General features: G+C 40.2%; 2 protein-coding genes and 1 non-coding gene across 5 annotated transcripts in view; 1 reads left to right on the plus strand and 2 right to left on the minus strand.

Annotated features, from left to right (window-relative positions):
* Positions 1-22,354, minus strand: part of LOC125239105 (gelsolin-like) — a 39,322-nt gene that overhangs the window by 5,989 nt on the left and 10,979 nt on the right. For 2 of the 3 annotated variants that reach the window (XM_048146596.1, XM_048146598.1), the window contains exons 3-8: positions 21,222-21,296; positions 7,375-7,567; positions 4,103-4,218; positions 3,003-3,180; positions 1,449-1,549; positions 252-368 (exon numbers count right to left, since the gene is read on the minus strand). In XM_048146596.1, coding sequence (XP_048002553.1) covers positions 252-368; positions 1,449-1,549; positions 3,003-3,180; positions 4,103-4,218; positions 7,375-7,567; positions 21,222-21,296 — 780 coding nt within the window. The remainder of the gene's footprint in view (positions 1-251; positions 369-1,448; positions 1,550-3,002; positions 3,181-4,102; positions 4,219-7,374; positions 7,568-21,221; positions 21,297-22,354) is intronic. The other variant, XM_048146597.1, reaches the window with a different exon arrangement.
* Trnav-uac lies at positions 5,580-5,652 on the minus strand. The gene has a single exon. It is a non-coding gene; the product is annotated as a tRNA-Val (tRNA).
* LOC125239104 lies at positions 13,052-14,849 on the plus strand. Its single transcript, XM_048146595.1, has 2 exons — positions 13,052-13,235; positions 13,339-14,849. Exon 2 carries the CDS (start codon positions 13,473-13,475, stop codon positions 14,814-14,816), a length of 1,344 nt encoding a protein of 447 aa, XP_048002552.1. The 5' UTR covers positions 13,052-13,235; positions 13,339-13,472; the 3' UTR covers positions 14,817-14,849.

Raw genomic sequence — 22,354 nt, forward strand, 5'->3', positions numbered from 1 at the left:
ACATGTCGCAGCAATAGCGATATAATAACGTGAGTACAACCGTAGCGTAGATTCATGAATTATTTGAATATGTCTCACGAAAGTTTAACGTGTATCATGCAATGGAATACTTATAATCATGTACAATTTGAGCTCTTTCTAACGATACCCATTACTAGATCAAGTGAGTAACTTGACATTTACTTTTATATTTTGTGGTGGTGGAGGAGAGGAGGGGGGGGGGGATTGTTTAATACAGGATATCTACTTACATCGGATTTAAGCTGGGATTTCCCCTGGATCGGCTTGATTTCTGTAGTCTTCATCTGGCCCGATGCGTCGGATATTTCGAAGAGCTTCACAGCCTTTGCGACTCCAGTTTCGAACTTCTGACATGCAATGTTGATTAAAATTTTCACGATATTTACACAAAGTAAAAGTTACTAGGTAACGGTAATCGCACAAATCTAAAACTAAATCCCAAAACTGACCTCCGACGTTTCAAGAACAGTGTTATCCCGTGGTTTCGGAGAACACACGCTAGAGGTCAGTTTTCAAACATAATAGGCTAGTTTCCTACTAGTCAAATCAGCTTCTTTTTATGAACTGTCAAAACGGTTTGCTAGTATGGAATTACTATGAAATACTGAGAAGTGACGTCACGGTCAATTCATTTACTTTATATCTTTCTCTTTGACTTATTAAATAGTGTTTAAAAATAACTTACGTCCATATTTTTCTTCTAATTATGTGGTGCTTTATTTCGTGCACTGCATAAAATATTTTATTTTAAGTATAGGAAACTAGCCTATTATACAACAATAAGTCCCGTTTACAATTTTTATGAACATTAAATATGTGTCAGATACTCTAAGATTACTTACCTGTCCTATTCGGATTGTTTTGGTTGGATATGTATGTGGATATTTTACATTATATAATTTTTCGGTTCAATATTATTTTCCTAATCTAAATAAGATTCTGAATATGCCCTTACTTTACGCTTCATTTACACGGAGCGCAAAATCGAATGCAATTTTCGTATCGTATACAGTCATATCGTCACTACTTTGAGAAAATCTCGTATCTCACACTGCTCCTCAAAGTTAAAACGCAGTAAGTCTATATGCATTCCATACATACTTACTACAATTTTCTTTTCATTGACAAACGAAGATACAAGTTTTTTTTAAAGTAGTGACGATATGCCCTTAAGCTTTATTTTTATTAACTTGCGTATAATTATAAAAAAAAAGGTAGGATACCTAAAGGAACCCGTTCTGGGCCATGCCGGGTCCAAAGGTCCCCATCACGCTAGCAGCGTTACCCCGCTGTATGGCGATGGAGACCTGTTGGACAAGCCATGACTCAGAACGGGGATCTTTTGTTTTCTCCCTGAGGCGCTTTCCGATCCGCTTTATTTTAGTTAGATCTTGAAGAGACTCAGAAAAACAAAGAGAATGTATTACCTCGTCATCCCCTCCGTCAGACGCAGGGGGGACTGTATCCTTGTCCCCTGAACCCAGGGCAGAAAAGAAGTTGGAAAGCTCCTCGTCACTGGAGCTGGAATCTGAAAGTAAAGACAGAGAAGACTGAATGCGTACTACAAGTTGACAGATGTACATCTTTGATCTTGATATCGTTACGTGGCTCAATGAGGAGGCGCACTGTTTTAATATTAAAAAAAAAATTATACCACGTCGGTGGCAAACAGGTATACGGCCCGCCTGATGGAAAGCGGTCACCGTAACCCATGGACGCCTGCAACTCAAGGGCTGTCACGTCAATTGTCCAAATTTTACAAATAATATCGACTAATTCAGCTCTATACGTGAGTTTTTCTAAACGTGTATTAGAGAAAAATTCATTATTAATTTGGTGAGTTAGTTTTCAAAAATCCAGTCTTATAAAAATCAAGATACTTAATAAGATGCTCTAACTGAAACTTGAATTAAATAAATCTATTGGATAACGGAAAGTGTAGTATTTCACCGACTAAAACTATCAATTTTACATTCTTTTGACGTTTTTTTTAAAGCACTCTTAAGTAAAAACCTTTTTCTGTCCTCCGAACGAAAAGCGTCAAATTTCAGGCTAGTTAAACGCTAAACGAAGTTACCGCTTCCCGGCTTCGTTGAACAGAAAAATTATATACACACCTTGACCGTAAATAAGAAAGCTTCTGATGAATGTGGTCTGAGGCATTTCTTACTTTACCAATCTATTATTGCCGCAAATCACCAAATGGGTAAAGTTGTCAACTGTCAGCCCCACTTTTTTTGTAATATGGGTATTTTTTACGCGATTAATACTCAGAATCGAGGGCTCTTTTAATCCTGATAGGAGAAAAAAAATGTCCCAAGATTTCCATACATTTTTTCGAACCTTCCATTCCGTTACCGCCATACAAAATGTATGAAAAAATGGTAACGGAATGGGAAAAAAACCTTGGGACGTTTTTTTTCTCGTATTCTAGGATTGAAAGAGCTCGCGATTCTGAGTGGAAAACATATAAAAAAATCCAAATCCAAAAAAAAGTGGGGTGGACAAGTTTGAAAAAAATGCCCCAAATACTCTGCCTCACCTGTCGTCGTCGTACCTAAAATTTCACCGTTGACAAATGCAAACAAAGATTACAAAACGAATTACATAAACAAATATACCTACAATATGTATTGTAGGTAAGCGCTGTCTTAATAGAAAAGACAAACCCACAAAGGAAAAAGTCATACTTAACCAGTTTGGTAATAATCCACCAAACACACTCTTACTCGCTTCGCTCGTCGTCGCAGCTTACTTTGGCACTGTCTTTTGTTTTTGCTAAGAATTTTATGAATGATGTAGCGATAAAATACACCTTTGGTTCCTTTTTTTCATGGGAAATGTTCAGATAAACTTGTATCAAAACGTGTTTTTAAAAATTAAAGGAAGAATGGAATGGATGGCCCCGGCAAGCCCAAAGGTCGCAGGTTCGAGTCCTGCCGGAGGTGTGAATTTTTAACAAATTTTGTATCAAAACGTACCAATGATCTGCACAACTCCTCGTCCGTTGTGGTCTTGGTCCCGGATCTGATTGGCGGCCCTGATGGCAGTATGGCGTTCCACACTCTTCGCTTCAGCCCCCACGTATACGAATACATCGTGCCCCTTGTCTAAGATGAAACAGTCGCCAGCGTTCATTTTGGATATGTGAGCTTCCACCTGGGGAAATTTAAACAATCGTTGAATACAGCCGGCGTATCATGCTGCCAATCTTATCACTTATCCACGTGGATAAGACATCTGTCACTCTCACACTGACATACTTGCTAAAGCGTGACGGATGCTTTATCCACGTGGATAAGTGATAAAATTGGCAGCATGATACGCCGGCAGGTGCTTAAGAGGCGCTGATGGCCTAGCGGTAAGAGCGTGCGACTTTCGATCCGGAAATGTTCGTATTTATTTTTCTATAAGGCGTCATCCATATATTACGTCACAGTGTAAGGGGGGGTCATACTAAATGTGACTGTATTATATGCTATTGAGCGTTCCTTACATCCTGGCTCGCTAACATAAACGGCCGCGTACACGTTTATCTTATTTATTGCCGCTCCTCCGAGCTGCATCCCTCGGCTCTGGCCACAGACTAGCCTACGTTCCGCGCGCCATGTATGCCCGAGACAGGTATAGGACCTCTGTGGTGTGCGTATTACGGGATGTTTGAGACCAGTACTTAACTGTCCAAACCCGCACATACACTACAGTGACAATCCCTGTTAAAGGGATACAAAAAAGCGTGACATAGGAGGGGGGAGGGGTCCAAAAACCTGAAATTTGGTGTGACGTAATATGTGGATGATCCCTAATTAGCTTTTTCCCGCGGCTTCGCCCGCGTACTAAAAGTAATTTTATTTAAACATTGAACTTTGGATTCCTATTTCACCCTTTCGGGATGTGAATTTTGAAAAAACATTTCTTAGTGCTCCTCTACACCTTATAAGGAACCTACGTGCCAAATTTGGAATCTCTAGGACCAGCGGTTTCGGCTGTGCGTTGATATTTTAGTCAGTCAGTTTCTTCTTTTATATAATTAGATTATCACATTTTTACATTTCTTCAAAAATGCCTGTGTAATGTTTACCTGTGTCACGCGGACGTTTTTCTTGCCTTTAATCTGGAACAGGCGTCGCTCGGAACCCTCATTCGTGGTCACCTTGCTGAACCCTGATGCGTGCCCGCCGTCCAAATAGCGGATCACTGAAAAATAGTTATTTGTTATACAAGGGGGCAAAGTTGTATTTTAACGCCGAGTGTGGAATTGAAAAACGAGCAAGTGAAAGGATCCTATAGTTGAACCACGAGCGAAGCGAGTGGTTCGAGAATAGAATCCTGAACTTGCGAGTTTTTTAACACACGAGAAGTAAAATACATTTGCACCCGAGTGTAACACAAAACTTTTCCCCTCACTATAGCGAGGAAACTACAACGCAAAAAATGCGTTTATCATTGCTTCCAGTAGTTCACAGGTGGTAAATCATCTTTAGATATTACTATTAGATTCACCTACTTTTATCAATTTTAAAGCAGTTAATTAGACTTTATTCAAGGTCAAATTACTTTACCCACTAGTGGATAAAATGCGTTTATACCCGCTGGTGTTAAAGGACAAAACACGTGTTTCCGAGCTAGTGAGGGGAACAATATATTTTGGGTAGGTACCTATTAATAAAAAAGTTGAAAAAACTTAGAAAAAAACTTAATGGGTGATATCGTATCTATGTATCATGTATGTATATTGTATACAGTATATATTTAAGACTAGCTTTAGCCCTCGGCTTCGCTCTCGTTAAATTCGAAAATTGCGGAATGCTCCAAACTTCCACTACCCATTTTAGGAAACTAGGGGGTCCGAAAGAAACGAAAAGTAGCCTATGTCACTCTCCATCCCTTCAACTATCTCCGTTTAAAAAATCACGTCAATTCGTCGCTCCGTTTTGCCGTGAAAGACGGACAAACAAACAGACACACATGAAATGAAACAAATTAAAAAGGTAGGAATTGCGTAACTAATATTAGGAGTTGTGGTCGTGTTTGTCGCTCCCGTATTGGCTTACATTAGCCATGAAAAACGCTGTCGCCCCACTTGACACTGCTTGTATAGTCTGTTATAGACTTTGAGGCCAATGATGATGATGATTAAGAGAGAGCAGTATCTTATTAGTCTGTGGGAGAGGGGGGCCTCTTTAGGATACAAACCAATTTTTTTAATTTACATTGCACAGTCAAGTGCAAAAATACGTATCGATTTTATCCGCTCAAAAATATGTACAGAGACCTTATTCCGCCGACATAAAGTGCTATGGGACATATTTTTGATAAGTTGTACGCACCCATATTTTTACACTTGACTGCACGATTTTAATTTTATTATGCTCGTTTTAATTTTTTTGCGAATCCAATGTATGGTTAAAAAAAAACAATGTATGTAAACAATTATTTTCACTTTACGTTAATTGCGAAGATTTTTCCTGAAAGTAATTTGTAATAAACCTTTAAATAAAAATAAAAATAAAAACAGACCTTAAAAATTAATTAAAACTTAAAAGTTAAAAAAGATATGATTCCGGCCAGGATCGAACTGGCGGCCTTCTGCGTGTAAAGCAGATGTGATAACCACTACACCACGGAACCACGTGACTGCGCGGACAAAATTTATGTTCACACTCATTGAACACTTTCACCGCTTTATTTAACAACAGAATTATTATGCCACAGACATGTTTAGTGTGACCTTGGCTCGCAAAATTATTTTGTGTATTTATTTTGGCTTATTGGCTACGTGCACGACAATTACGCCCACTACCATGTGAACTTGAAGTGGAAAATGTCAAAAAATGACATGTAAACAAACATATATTTTAACGATTTTTCGTTAATTTTAAATAAATCGAATAACAAGAGCTACTACTAAAGCGCATGAAGTAAAGGGTTAAGGTAAGCTAGGTTTTGGCTACGCATACATGCATCGTATACGTATATGTACATGTGTGTGTGTATGCGTAGCAAAAACTTATATATATATATAAATATTATACATATATCTAAAAACTATGAGGTATTTTAGCTTGATAAGTGTATGGGAGCCTCGTCTGCCAACAAACCACAAAGTGGTTTGGCAGAAGATATGTAATAGGGTTAAGCTTTACGTTCTGAATAAACATTTTTTTTTATTTTATTATTTCAAGTGTAATTTACGTAGATAAATTATAAAGACATGGTTATAATAATAAAAATCAGTTTTAAAAGCATTACTCACGGTATAAACTTCCAACCCCAGACCACAGAAAGAGGCAATAAATTGGTGCTGGCAGGGCATATAAGGAATCTTGAAGAACATAGGAGTAATGGTAGAAGTTCTACGAGCGAGTGATATGGTATTCGCTAAACCTCCGTCCCGTTAATGCTATATAAAACAAGTCTAAACGTAAGTACCTAGTCATGTCCGCGGCCGCAGAAATATCCGACACGGGCCTATTCCCAGGCTAGGCCTGAATCTTTAAGCATAATCTTTTACGGTAGGAAAAATACTAAGAGCGTATTGAACAATATTAGGTAAACAAAGCTTAAATATAATTTATTATAATGTTTTGTTTTGACATGTCACTTACGTTTTCTTTTCACGGTAGCTATCCATTTAGTTCTTTGATCCAATTTCCAGTGTGCTCTAAGAAACGCATAGAACGTATAGGTAACGACTATTTATGCCATTATTTTTACAATTAACAACGAAACAACATTGGTGCCCAATATCAAACATTACACATTGTATTATATTTATGAGTTTTGATAGATGACAACCACAATCAGTGTCGATTTTGACCACCGCAAGCACTGCGATCGCTTTGCTTACCCCCTCCATGCACTTCGCACGAAGCCAATTAGTACTCAATTATATCAGTAAAGTACAGCGGGGTAAATGTAATTAATACCTACGAATATTATAATAATTGTAATTCAATACCTACGAACGTGGATCCACGCTCGGCACACGAGAGGTAAATTATCTAATTGTGGATTATATTATCAAAGTGTATTTTTTAAATATTTAGGTATCTATTTACAGTAAATATACTTAATATTGCATGCCTAATTTAATTATAGTATTTTATAGTTTTTAAATTAGTTTTATGTATTTATAACATGGTATTTTTTAGCTTATATTGAAATTGTTAATCTAACTGTAAATGAGTACAATCAGCAACTAAGGTATGGATATATCCAAAGAGGCAAATATGTATACCTACAGGACTTTATGGAGATCGAGCGTATATAAGTACATATGTCTATTTTATTTCAGTTTGGCTTTAGTGTCCAGTCCACCAAGGTGTTAATAGGCATTAATATTATACTTACTAGGTTTAAAATAATCCAGGAACACCTGACTCTCATAGCCCTGAACCTCTCTATGTTGCACCGCGGCGCCATTGAAGCGAACTTCGTCCAGATTCACGGACAAAATGGCCGCCGCGCCCTTTTCGTCCTGTGAGCTGGCGTTCCCTAGCCAGAAGTGCACGTCGTAGCTTAGGGACGCAGGGACGCCTGATGTCTGTAATGATAAAGTCTGCTATTTGTACATTGTTGTGTATATTTTGTATTTTTTTGCGTTTTGTGCTTGCATGCGGACTGAATGCACGGATTTATTTCTTTTGTAACATCTTATATAACTGTGTTTTGCATTGATAAATTTATTTGCATAGATAAATTCTTTGAATCATAAAATTTTAATAAATAAATTTATCCATATCCAGACTAATATTATAAATGGGAAAGTGTGTATGTCTGTTTGTTTGTCCGCCTTTCACGGCAAAACGGAGCGACGTATTGACGTGATTTTTTAAGTGGAGATAGTTGAAGGGATGGAGAGTGACATAAGCTACTTTTTGTCTCTTTGTAACCCCACACTTCTCTAAAATGGGGGGGTGGAAGTTAAGTATGGAGCATTCCGCAATTTTCGAGCGAAGCCGCGGGCAAAAGCTAGTATACTATTGTGACGACCCGGCATCGTCACAACGGACGGCATCCGGAGCGGTGTAGCGCGACGCGCGACGAGCGGCCTACTCCGGCTACACACCCCACCGTGCCCCGCCGACACCGCGCGCCTATATAACCGCGCGCAGCGCGGACCGGCCAGGCAGTCGGTGTGCTGAGCCCGAGCAAGGCACAACGGCTGCTCCGCTTGGTGTGGCGGCGTGGAAGCCCGCGTTCGCCCCAAGTGTCCCTAGGTATAAGTCTCCCGGCCGCGTGGCGCCCCGCGTAGTTAGCCTGGAGACTTCCCCCCTTCCTTTCCCCGTAGTATAACCTCTCTCGGCCGCGTGGAAGCCCGCGTAGTCAGCCAGGGTGGTTATCCCCAGTACCGTTCCCACCGTAGACTATCCCGGCCGCGTGGAAGCCCGCGTAGTCAGCCAGGGTGGTCACCCCCAGCACCGTTCCCCCGTAGTATAACCTCTCCCGGCCGCGTGGAAGCCCGCGTAGTCAGCCAGGGTGGTTATCCCCAGTACCGTTCCCACCGTAGACCTATCCCGGCCGCGTGGAAGCCCGCGTAGCTAGCCAGGACGGTTTATTCCCGACCTTGTTCCCCGGGGAACGTTCCGTTATCCACTATTTCCAGGGCACGCTGCCAAACCTCGGGTTATCACATATACGTATCATATTCATATATATAGTTGGATATAGCTCGCTCCCGTCTGGAGCGAAACCAGTGTAATTAGACCTAAGAGTTCTTTATAAATAAAAGGCGCGTAAGACGCCAGTTTGTTACTTTTAAGTGGTGTTTCTTATCAGCTCATCCTCCCTACCCTGAGTTAGCTTGGAAACCTTCACAAGGCCCCTCAGGCTGAAGGATATGTGTGGCTCGCCCTCTGCGACGACCATCACATTTGGCGCCCAACTTTAAAACTCACTAGGAGTTTCGTTAGCTCAGGAGGATTTTGATAGGCTAGGGCGTGCACTCGACGCGTCCCACCCACCCGCTTAGAAACATTAATACCGAGACTTAGCCGCATTACGCCGGCAACCGCAGAAAGTTAATCCGTCCGTACCGATACCGAGAGTCGAGCGAAAACACTGGTCTGAAGGACCTAAGTATCCCGACGCGTCGACTTCATCACACCGGAGTTATGTCGTCGGCCTGGATCTACCAATTGAAGAAGCCAGAGCTACTGAAAGCAGCCGAGGAAAGAGACATAGAGACCGAAGGGCTAACGGTAGAACAGTTAAGAAAGGTTCTAGTAGACGCAGTTAACCACGAGGCCACCGATTCTGGGGAAAGTAAACCCAAAGATTTCAAAACACCGGAGAGAAAGCATACCGCAGAGTTAGACCAACTTGGAAGGATGGACCGACCGAAGAACATAGGAAAGATAATAAAGGAGTGGAACCTCACTTTCAAACCCGGGTACAGTGCAGTCGAATTCATAGAAAGGATAGAAGAACTAATCTCGGCTAGTGACATAGCAAAGGAGGATGTCCTGCTCGCATTGCCCCGGATACTGCAAGGGAAGGCCTTGCTGTGGTACAGAAACAACGCGGACACATGGGACACGTGGGAGGAGTTCATAGCGTTATTTAAACTGTACTATGTGCCCGCCAATTACGAGGAAAACTTGATCGCGAGCATCGCAGCGAGGAAACAGAGGTATAAGGAAAGCTTCATAGATTACCTAACTGATTTACAAACGTTAATGAGACGCTATGGAAGTCTCTCACAAAAGGAAAAGTTACAAAGAATATATGAGAACATGCAGAAAAATTATAAACTTTACATAAAGAAACAGGACTTCGAGGACCTGCCAGGTTTACTACAACTCACCTCAGAGTATGAAAATATAACATCAGGGAATAAAAGATGGTTCAATAAGGGAGAAAATCAGGAAACAACGAGTGCCCACGTAGAGCCCGGGATGTCACGTCCGACAGAACGTCACACAAACACGTCACGACCGAATAGGAAGAGGAGTGAACAAGAACAAGGGGAGAAAGTACACCCCAGGTACGACACGGAGACGTGTTGCTGGTCTTGTGGGAAACCGGGACATGCTGCGAAGGAATGTCGATCAAAAGGGAGGCTATTCTGCAGCGTATGCGGGAAACTAGGGGTACTCAGTAAGAACTGCTGCAAAAAAGGACGTTGGGGAAAGAATGAGTCAGCAGGAGCCGCAGGAGACCGAGAGGACAACCGTATTTACGAACGAGCCAAGTTCATGGGAAAGGAATACCGCTACCTGGTAGATACGGGTTCTACAAATACATACATAGATCAACAAACATACAGGGAGTGCCTGGAGAACGGCGCAGTGCAGGAGGAGGTTCACCGGGAAGTAACTCTTGCAAACGGTGAAAGGGCGCAGATAAAATTTAAAGTACTAGTCGACGTACAAATAAAAGGAATACGAATAAAACATTGGGTACGGGTGTTACCCTCAGCCTCGTGGATAATTATAGGCATGGATATCCTACGACGGGTCGGGATGACCATCGCATGGGCCGCGGTCGATTCCCATAGAGAGGACGGGGGCACTGGCGGAAACAAAGACACACAAAGCAGGACAAACACAGAAGGCGCGCTAGGAGCACAAAACACCGACGAACACGATGAAGGTCGAGCCGCGCCGGAAAGTCCAAAAAGGGAAACACCGATCCAAATAACAGCGTCACAACAAAAAGAATTAAACAAGCTACTCCAGCGAGAGTTTGAACAATGCGAGGGGTCACCCAAAGGAAATACATGGGTTGAACATAAAATTAAATTAAAACACAGGGAACCCATTAAGCAGAAATATTTTCCAAGAAACCCTAAACAACAACAAATTATAGATGCACAGGTTCAAGAGATGCTGGAACAAGGTATAATCGAAAAGTCCGATAGCCCGTACAGCTCACCGGTCGTGTTAGTAAAAAAGGAAAATGGGAAACACAAGTTCTGCATCGACTTCAGAAAAATTAACGAAATATCAGAGAAGGACGCGTACCCTTTACCGAAGATAGATGATACATTAGAGAAACTGAGAAAGGCGCAATACTTCTCGAAGTTTGACCTGAAAAACGGGTACTGGAATGTAAAACTAGAAGAGGCTAGTAGACCAGCCACGGCGTTTACGGTACCGGGCAGAGGCTTATTTCAGTTCAAGGTCATGCCATTCGGCCTCCACTCGAGCGGGGCCACATTCCAAAGACTACTGGATAGGGTAATTGGCCCAGAACTGGAGCCAAACGCGTACGTGTACTTAGACGACATCATCGTGTGCAGCGCCACCTTCGACGAGCATATACAGCACCTGCAGGAAATTTTCAGGAGAATACGACAGGCTGGCTTGCAAATAAACAAAGATAAGTGCGAATTCGCAAAAACAGAGATAGAATATTTAGGACACACCGTCACCAGAGAAGGTATAAAAATGAATGAAGCAAAAATTACAGCGATAACTAGTATTAAATCACCAAGAAACATAAAGGAGATACGCACACTATTAGGAATGACATCGTGGTACAGGAAGTTCATACCTAAATACGCGGAATTAACGGCACCACTGGTAAAGTTACTTAAGAAGGGCGAAAAGTTTGTATGGGGCAAGGAACAAGAAGAAGCCGTGAACAGCATAAAAAAGTTAATGACGACAGACCCAATACTGACCCGAGCGGACTTTTCGAGACCGTTCCTACTGCAAACAGATGCCAGTGACGTCGGATTGGGAGCAGTACTAATACAGGAAGACAATGGAACACCAAAGGTTATAATGTACGCCAGTAGAACCCTAACACCACCAGAGACAAGATACTCCACGACGGAGAAAGAATGTCTTGCCATAGTCTGGGGGATCCGGAAGATGAGGCCGTTCATAGAGGGATACCACTTTACCGTAATAACAGACCACCAAGCACTCAAATGGCTCAACACATTAAAAAACCCGTCGGGCAGATTGGCACGTTGGGCCCTAGAACTACAGCAATACCAGTTTGACATAAGGTACCGAAGCGGCAAACAAAACCATATCGCAGACGAGCTATCAAGGAACCCTATATGTATGATCGAAGATAACAGCTGGTATAACAAAAAACGCACAGAAGTGGAAAATACTCCGAATCAATCACAAGATTACTGTGTGAAGGACGGCAAGCTGTATAAGAAAATACATAAATCCACACACGTCCAAACGGACCCCAGCTCCGAGTGGAGAATATGTGTACCGGAACAAGACAGAATACAAGTAATACAACAAAATCACGACGTACCAAGTGCAGGCCACTTAGGGAGAGCCAAAACGCTGAAAAGGATAGCACAAAGACACTACTGGCCAGGCATGAGGAACCAAATAATAGATTACGTAAAGAAATGTGACGTATGCCAGAGACATAAAGCAATACAGCAAAAGACGCACGGGTTAATGCAAATAAAAAACGCCGAAGCACCATGGGAAATTGTAACCACAGATTTGATCGGTCCGCTGCCGCGGTCATCAAAAGGTTATACTTGGATCATTGTTTTCCACGATAAGTTCACCAAATGGTCAGAAATATCACCCTTAAGAAACGCGACGGCAAACACGATAGCAAGAGCGTTCGAACAAACCGTAGCACTGCGACATGGGACCCCGCAAATAATCGTGAGTGACAACGGAAGACAGTACACGAGTAAAATATTCACAGAAACCCTTAAAAGGTACGGAACCCAACACAGACTAACCCCACCGTATTCAGCTCAGTGCAACCCCACAGAAAGGGTCAACAGAACCCTAGAAACAATGATCGCCGCATTTATAAACGAAAATCATAAACAATGGGATAAATATTTACCAGAATTTAATTTCGCGTTGAATACATCCGAACACGAATCAACGAAGTACACACCAGCGTTCCTACTCTACGGCCGGGAACTACGGAACCCGAATGATAAGAACACATTCCCGACGCCACAACTGAAGGAAAAGAAAAAACTTCAGGAAATATACACATTAGTACGAGCTCACCAGAAAAAAGCATCCGAAACTCAAAAACAATATTATGATAGACACAGGAAGGTTGTCTAAGATGGCAACCCTGGCTGTCAAACGATAAGCAGCTGATTTTGCTAGGTCCCTTTGAAATAATTATTTTTTAAGCATATTTTAAGTATTAATTAGTATTTAAAGCGTGAAATTAGTATATTTAACATTAAGTTTTGTATAAATATAAGTAGTGAAGTGCTTTAGTGACGTTTACAAGTGTCTTTGATGTCTCAGGTTTGTAGCCGTTATAGGTTATAAATTTGAAATATCTGTTCGCCTTTGTACACTTTCTGAGTCTTATTACCACTAGTTAGTACCGATTGTGTTTCTTTTTCAGTGTTAATCATTGTACAAGGCTAGAACAAGTGTAGGCATAGTGAAACGTCACTATTTCATGTAAGTAACCGCTGAGCTTGAGTAGGCAATTCCTTGCTTTGTTTTGTTTTTAATTCTTTTAAAAACCCATTTACAATGCAAACACGCAGAGCAGCTGCCGCCGCTGCAGCAGCGGCTCTCCAGCAGGAGCCTGAGAAGTGTGATAAGCTCCAACTTACCTTGCTGGAATTAAAACAATCCAAGGAGTTTAGTGCTCAATTGCTCAGTGAAAGAGAAGACAGTGAGAAGGAGCTATTATTGATAATTGATAAAAACGATAAGTTAAAAAAGGAACTGTGTACACTAGAGAGTGATTTTAATAATGTAAACTCGGAGCGGGCCCGGCTTCAGGAGACGGTTGACAGGTTTATGGAGTGTAATGCTGCATATGAACAGGCCCTGAAAGACATCGACTCATTGGAGAGAGCACTGCACGACGCCCACGAACACATCTACGAGCTACGGGAGGCCCAAAACCAAGCAGCTGCGGCACACACTCAGACCTTGTTCGAGGAACTGGTCCGGCCTGCATCTCAGTTGGTTACCGCAGCAATTGAAAACCCTTCAGTAACTACAGACTTAACCAATGATGCCACTACACCAAGGTTAGTAAATTGCAGCGGAAACAAACTAAAGAAGTATATAAAATTAAATAAACTGATCAAAAAAAATCAAAAGATGTCAAAAATTAATAAATTGTTTTTTAAAAAATTGAGATTTTGTAAAGTTAATATAAGTTTAGTAGATAAGTTAGATTTGTATACAGCTCAGTTAGAACACAGTAGATTACAGTATGAAACTGACACACAGGCATTAAAGTTAAAAATTCAAAGCCTAGAGGATTCAATAAAATCTTTAGATGTGATAAATGAGAGTTCAAAAAAAGTTATTAGTGAATATTCTTTAGCCATGGATGATTTAATATCCCAGATTAAGCATAATTCAGAGCGGTTTGAGTCGTTGACAAATGCCCAGGCATGTGCATGTAAGCAAGTGACTGGAGATTTGTCGACCAGTGCGCTTGACCCAAGCCTGTGTGACAGTTTACCGCAGGGGCAAATGAATGATAATGGCCCCTTCCACACTTCACAACAAAGCACACCTAAACCTAATGTTGTTATGTACTGTGATGAGATTGGGAGCAATATGAGCTCATTTTTAAATTTTTACTTAAAGGGACTTAGTACAATCAATAACTGTCTGCCTCATAGCAGCTTTGAAAATATCATTAAACAAATTTTAAACGACATTAATATCAATAGTAAGACAACACTGCTTATCTTTATGGGGAATAGGGGTAATGTAAACAAAAATAATTTAGTAAAATATTATGAACAATTAAACTCATTGGCAGTGCATGAAATTATTTTCTTTACATTCCCCTATTGTAACCAGATGTCAGAGGCAGAAAAAAAGAAAATAACACTAGACATAAGTTGAATGTAGCTTTATATAATCTTTGTACATATAGTAGTAAGGTTAGCATAATTGACACTAACAAATTTGTTAGTAAATACCATATGCCTATGGTGTTTTTGACTAAAGGTAAATGTTACCTTTCAAATTATTATAAAAGACAAATAGCTTTATCGCTATCCTATTTATTTGACATTTCTGCCAAGAATTTGGCAGACAACTCTGCTCCTATTGAGCAGCAAAGTATGAACTTGGAATTGGTTCCAGTCATAACCAATGATTTAAACTAGCTTCTAAGACAAAAGATTCTGTCTCTGGCAATTTAATTTTAAGTAACTATAAGAATCAATACTGTGAGCAAGGAAAGTATATCCACCTGGTGCATCAAAATATTCAATGTATTAGAGGAAAAGATTTACAAATTGAACTATTCATGAACGAATTTTATGTAGACATTTTATGTATTACTGAACACTGGTTAAAAAACAATGAATTAATGCCTCAATTTAATAATCACCAGGTGGCAAGTTCGTTCACCAGACATAGTTCCATACATGGTGGGTCGTTAATTATAATAAATAGCCAGTTAAAATTTAAGGAACGTAAGGATATTGTTTCCATGTCTGTTGAACGGACTATAGAACTAAGTGCTGTAGAATTGGAGCAATTTATTGTTGTCTGTGTGTATAGGCCGCCATTAAGTAATTTTGAAACTTTTGAAAAAATTATGGAATCTGTGCTACTTAAAATATCATCTTCTAGTAAAAAAATACTTATATGCGGCGACTTTAATGTAAATATCTTGGAAAATTCAACAATAAGTATCAGATTGTTGAATCTTTTCAAATCATGTAATCTCAATCATATTTTTATGGAGCCTACTAGAGTGACTGCCACTAGTGCCACCTGTATAGATAATATTTTCACTGATATTTTTCCTACTACTAAAGATGTAATTAGCAACTTAGAATCAGACCATTTAGGCCAATTGATAGTATTTGAGACATTAAGGAAAAATACTTTGAGAAAACAAATAACTTTTGTACCAGTAACCTCCGACCGCGTGGAACGAATGAAGCAAAGTTTGGTTCAGGCGCTACCCTCCCTGTCTTCCGATATGAGTCCTAATAGTATGTATAATTCATTCTTTCACACTTTTCTGCAACATTATAATGCAATATTTACTTCAAAATCGGTCGTAGTTAGTGGTGCATCAGTTTTTAGTGAGTGGGCTACTGCAGAGTTACATCAACGAAGACGTGCATTGTATGCCTTGTATGAAGAACGGCGGTTTAATACGAGTGATGAATTTAAAGAACATGTTAAGCAATATTCGAAGAAGTTCAAGATAGATTGTCATATCGCTAAGCGAAATTATCTTAGTAATAAAATAAAAAATAGCTCTGACATTATTAAAGCAACGTGGAAAGTAATTAATGTGGAAACTGGTCGCTCGAAACACGCAGTAAAAGATATTAAACTGAATATTGATAACAAAATTATAGATTCCAATTTTGAAGTAGCAACAGAGTTCGAAAAATTTTTCACCGAGATACCAGCATTCACAACTAAGGATTTAAATTCATCACCCTTATCTGCCGTCACATTATTAGAGGAAAACGTTCCTGAGTGTTGTAGAGACCTTTATTTTGAACATGTTTGTACCTCAGATATAGTAAAGGCATTTAAATCAATTAATGTCAAAAAAACTAGTGACCTCTGGGGGTCTCCGTCCATGCCGTAAAATCCTTAGTTGAGATTGTAGCGCCTGACTTAGCAGTTATATTCAACAACAGTGTTGACTGCGGCGAGTTTCCTGATCTAATGAAACATAGCAAAATAACTCCTTTATTTAAATCCGGCAGCCACTCTGACCCCACTAACTTTAGACCAATATCTGTGCTGCCAACTTTCAGTAAAATATTTGAAAAATTAGTTCTTTCTCAATTAGTACGACATTTTAACGTTAATAATTTAATGCATAATAAGCAATTTGGCTTCACACGGGGTCGCTCGACAACCGATGCTGGTGTTGAGCTAATTAAGCATATTTTCGATGCCTGGGAGGAGTCACAAGATGCTTTAGGTATCTTTTGTGATTTATCTAAGGCCTTCGACTGTGTTTGTCATGAAACATTGATCAGGAAACTACATTATTATGGAGTCAGAGGATCAGCACTAGATTTACTCAAGTCCTACTTAAATGGTAGAATACAAAGGGTAGATGTCAATGGACAGAGATCAACTGGGTCATTGGTCTCTATGGGTGTACCACAGGGATCAATATTGGGGCCTTTCCTGTTCCTTATCTACATAAATGACTTGCCATTCCTTGTAAAGACCCACCATGATATAGTATTGTTTGCAGACGACACCTCACTTATTTTCAAACTCAAACGACAGCAACAAGCTCACAGTGATGTAAACAATGCTATCTCTAAAGTAGTGAACTGGTTCAATGCTAATAATTTATTATTAAATGAAAGAAAGACTAAATGTATTAAGTTTGTCACTAATAGTAACGTAAGGAATGAGCAAACAAGTGTCGTTGTGAAGGATGAGGAATTAGAACTGGTAGATAGTACAGTTTTTCTTGGTATAACTTTAGATTCTAAACTTCAGTGGGGTCCCCATATTGTTAATCTCTCGAATAGACTTAGTTCTGCAGCTTTTGCAGTGAGCAAGATCCGTCAGTTAACAGACGTGAAAACAGCTCGATTAGTTTATTTTAGTTACTTTCACAGCATTATGTCATATGGTATTTTACTTTGGGGCAGTGCTTCAGAGATAAATACCATATTTATTCTGCAGAAGAGGGCTATTCGAGCAATATATAAAATGAACCATAGAGACTCACTTAGAGATAAATTTAAGGACATTAATATAATGACAGTGCATTGTCAATATATTTATGAGAATATTATGTATGTACATAAAAACATTTGTAATTTTAAGAAAAACTGTGATGTACATAATATAAATACTAGAAATAAACATAAACTCGCGGTGCCCTTCACACGGCTCTGTAAAATTAAAAAATCATTCATGGGTAATTGTGTTCGATTTTATAATAAACTTCCGAATCATATTACTGACTTGTCAATTAATAAATTTAAGAATCATGTAAAGCGTGTACTCATTTCCAAAGCTTATTATACAACACAAGACTACATGAATGATAAAACAACGTGGGATTAATTGTTATTCGAAATGGTTTCTTATTTTTACGTTTTTTATTATTATTATTGTTGATGAAATTAATATTGTATTTTTTTGGACATTGGATTTTTCCTAGAAATATTCTAGACATGTATTTTTATATATACATATACCTAATTATATATTTTTTGTTTAACGATTATTTTTATATGAAATTGTATATTATAGACTCAATATTATTATGAACAATAATTTACAACAATAAATTGCTCTGATAATTAGGTTAGATTAAGATCATAATATATATGTAATGAACTATTCATAAGAGCTTGTAACTAGGCCTACATGAATAAAGATATTTTGAATTGAATTGAATTATTGTTTGCCCGACAGTCATTTAACATAATATTCATTTGCCCGAATCTAACTTGACTGAATTTCATTTGCCCGAATGATTTGTTTACCATAAAAATCATATGACATACTCGTTGTTTATCCGAATATTACCTTCCATAATCATACAATGCCATACTATTTGTTAGCCATATTATTAAGTGCAATAATATGGTTTCATAGAATATTCAAACGCCATAAGCAATTATTGCCATATTAATTGTTGCCCATATTATTACCTAACCTAACCTACTTTCTGATAGCAGTTTCATTTTCCAGGGGTCACAGTTCTAACCTAACCTAACCTACTTTTCCAGCAGTTTCATTCTCCAGGGGGTCACAGTTCTAACCTAACCTAACCTACTTTCTGATAGCAGTTTCATTTTCCAGGGGTCGCAGTTCTAACCTAACCTAACCTACTGTCTGATAGTATTTTCATTTTCCGGGGGTCACAGTTCTAACCTAACCTAACCTACTTTTCAAGCAGTTTCCTTTTCCAGAGGTTCACAGTTCTAACCTAACCTAACCTACTTTCTGATAGCAGTTTCATTTTCCAGGGGTCACAGTTCTAACCTAACCTAACCTACTTTCTGATAGCAGTTTCATTCTCTAGTCCTTCTAGTACCTATTATAGTAGTTTTCGATTCTGCCAAAGCACATTATGGAAATTGACTTTTCTGGACGCTAATTTGTATGACAAATGATGGTATGGAATGTGGTAATTACGGATTTCGATGATTCTGACAAATGACATTATGGAAACTGACTTTATGGGAAACAAAGTTTCTGGCACTAGATTAATATAGTAAACAATGATTATGGCATAAGATGTTATGAGAAACAATATTATGATTGTTGAATAGGATGGCAAATAAAATTATGGCAAATGAAATTCTGGCAAATGGGGGTATCCCACACAGGAAACACTGGGAACCTAGTACTAAAAAGAAACCACGCAATTTCAGATGCAAATAAAAACTTTTGCGCCAAGTTAGCGCCAAAGTTCGTAGGACCATACAAAATCCAGGGAAAAAAATCACCAGTGGTATACCTACTACGCCAGACCAATAAAAACGGCCGAACCGTCACAGCACACATTAAAGACTTAAAACAATATTCCCACTAAAAGTGCAACCATAATAGAATAACCCTAACATACGATTTTAACAAAACCACTGTTTTTAAGCCACCCGTGTATCGGATATACCTACACGGCGCGGTTGTTATCGTATTGCCTAGTACCTAAAGGTGGAAAGACACATACCTACAACAATGGTGGATGGAAATTGCCATGAGGGATACGGTGGTAAACAGGAACCCAGGAATCGCCCAGACCTGTGGTTGTGGAAGGAAGCACCCCACCCATGCTGGACATCGGTCACCGAAATGAATACCTGGCCTACGTCAGAGACATGTTGGACGATGATCACCAGGGAACACCAACCCCACCAGATGCGACCAACCCCGGTGACGCACATTCCACAAACAGGGGAAGGAAGAGGAGAAGGACAGGGCGGAAAAGGAACGGCGGTGCAAGGTGCGGCATCGTCAGATTACGCCGAAAAAAACAAAACCCGAGAGGGGGAAAATAAGTTACGCACAACATTCCGATAGAATTAGCATCTATCCCAGTTTTTTTTTTCTCGTTGTTTTTTTTCTTCTGTTGTTTTTGCACAGGAAAAGACGTTGTGCATTTATTTTTTTTTGTTTTTGTTTTTGTTGTTTTTTTTTATTATACATTTAAAATATGCAGTTGAGTTTATTAAGTAAATAACACCCCAAACACATAAAACTAACGTAACAATGATGCCTAGTCCGTAGGTAAATACATAACAAGACATTAGATAACCCGAACAAATAACTATATTAATAAGAAAGGGAATACTGAAGGAGGGTAGGTATGGCCGAACCAGTTTCACTAACGGTGATTTTTACCCCAGGAAAAAATCTCCTCGTCGGGGGAGGCACTGTGACGACCCGGCATCGTCACAACGGACGGCATCCGGAGCGGTGTAGCGCGACGCGCGACGAGCGGCCTACTCCGGCTACACACCCCACCGTGCCCCGCCGACACCGCGCGCCTATATAACCGCGCGCAGCGCGGACCGGCCAGGCAGTCGGTGTGCTGAGCCCGAGCAAGGCACAACGGCTGCTCCGCTTGGTGTGGCGGCGTGGAAGCCCGCGTTCGCCCCAAGTGTCCCTAGGTATAAGTCTCCCGGCCGCGTGGCGCCCCGCGTAGTTAGCCTGGAGACTTCCCCCCTTCCTTTCCCCGTAGTATAACCTCTCTCGGCCGCGTGGAAGCCCGCGTAGTCAGCCAGGGTGGTTATCCCCAGTACCGTTCCCACCGTAGACTATCCCGGCCGCGTGGAAGCCCGCGTAGTCAGCCAGGGTGGTCACCCCCAGCACCGTTCCCCCGTAGTATAACCTCTCCCGGCCGCGTGGAAGCCCGCGTAGTCAGCCAGGGTGGTTATCCCCAGTACCGTTCCCACCGTAGACCTATCCCGGCCGCGTGGAAGCCCGCGTAGCTAGCCAGGACGGTTTATTCCCGACCTTGTTCCCCGGGGAACGTTCCGTTATCCACTATTTCCAGGGCACGCTGCCAAACCTCGGGTTATCACATATACGTATCATATTCATATATATAGTTGGATATAGCTCGCTCCCGTCTGGAGCGAAACCAGTGTAATTAGACCTAAGAGTTCTTTATAAATAAAAGGCGCGTAAGACGCCAGTTTGTTACTTTTAAGTGGTGTTTCTTATCAGCTCATCCTCCCTACCCTGAGTTAGCTTGGAAACCTTCACAAGGCCCCTCAGGCTGAAGGATATGTGTGGCTCGCCCTCTGCGACGACCATCACACTATAATAAAACATCATTACCTTGAGGACAATATAAGAATCGCCGCTATAAAATTTTCCATGATTGCTTTGGGGTACAGGCACTGGCTGAAAATTCTGAAAAAAAAAATGTTTAAATTAATTGCCTGATGTTCGTCCTAGGTTATTTCTGTGGTACAGTTTAACGGATATATCTAGGCTCTAGGATACATTTTTGTTTCCTCCTAGTCGCGATTCTAAACAATATTTATTCCACGCAGCTGAAGTTTACCACATGCGATATTCTTCACAGTCATTATTTGTACACGATCTTGACTCTACCTAGTCGCGATTTCACACAATATTGTTTCCGCACAACTGAAGTTTACCACATTCGCTATTCATCACAGTAATTACTTCTACACGATCTTGACTCTACCTAGTCGCGGTTTCACACAATATTTATTCCACGCAGCTGAAGTTTACCACATGCGTTATTTTTCACAGTCATTATTTCTACACAATCTTGACTCTACCTAGTCGCGATTCTACGCAATATTGTTTCCACAAGTTTCCACAAGATTACCACATTCGTTATTCATCACAGTCATTACTTCTACACGATCTTGACTCTACCTAGTCGCGACTCTACGCAATATTATTTCCACACAACTGAATATTACCACATTCGTTATTCATCACAGTCATTACTTCTACAAGATCTTGACTCTACCTAGTCGCGATTTCACACAATATTTATTCCACGCAACTGAAGTTTTACCACATTCGTTATTCTTCAGACAATTATATTTCTATACAATTGTCGCAACCCTATTAACACTTTCGAAACCGGGCTCTACGCGGCGCTACGACATTTTCGCTACATACGGGGAAACCCATGTAATCGGCTACGCTTCTACGAGCGGTGTACCCGACAGTCGGGTTCTTGGTAGCGAAAGTGTTAATGTACAACATCGGTCACATCTCTGATAGAAAGGCACCCATAAAAAATGTGAGTACAAAGATAATAGAATTTCACTAGATATAGTTTACGGCGAAGGTTTATGGCCCCGCGTTTCCATGACGTTGATTTGTTGTTACGTACTCTTTCTCTTCGAATAATGCATAATGTTTTCGTTCACTTGTGTTGATTTATAAGTACTCAATAAAGACAATTATTTGTATATGTCGTTGTC

Source organism: Leguminivora glycinivorella, chromosome 25 (genome assembly GCF_023078275.1).
Source record: "Leguminivora glycinivorella isolate SPB_JAAS2020 chromosome 25, LegGlyc_1.1, whole genome shotgun sequence".
Lineage (NCBI taxonomy): Eukaryota > Metazoa > Arthropoda > Insecta > Lepidoptera > Tortricidae > Leguminivora > Leguminivora glycinivorella.

Excerpts from the sequence above, each read along its gene's own strand:
- LOC125239104 (XM_048146595.1), top strand. The coding sequence starts at position 13,473 with ATGCAAACACGCAGAGCAGCTGCCGCCGCTGCAGCAGCGGCTCTCCAG.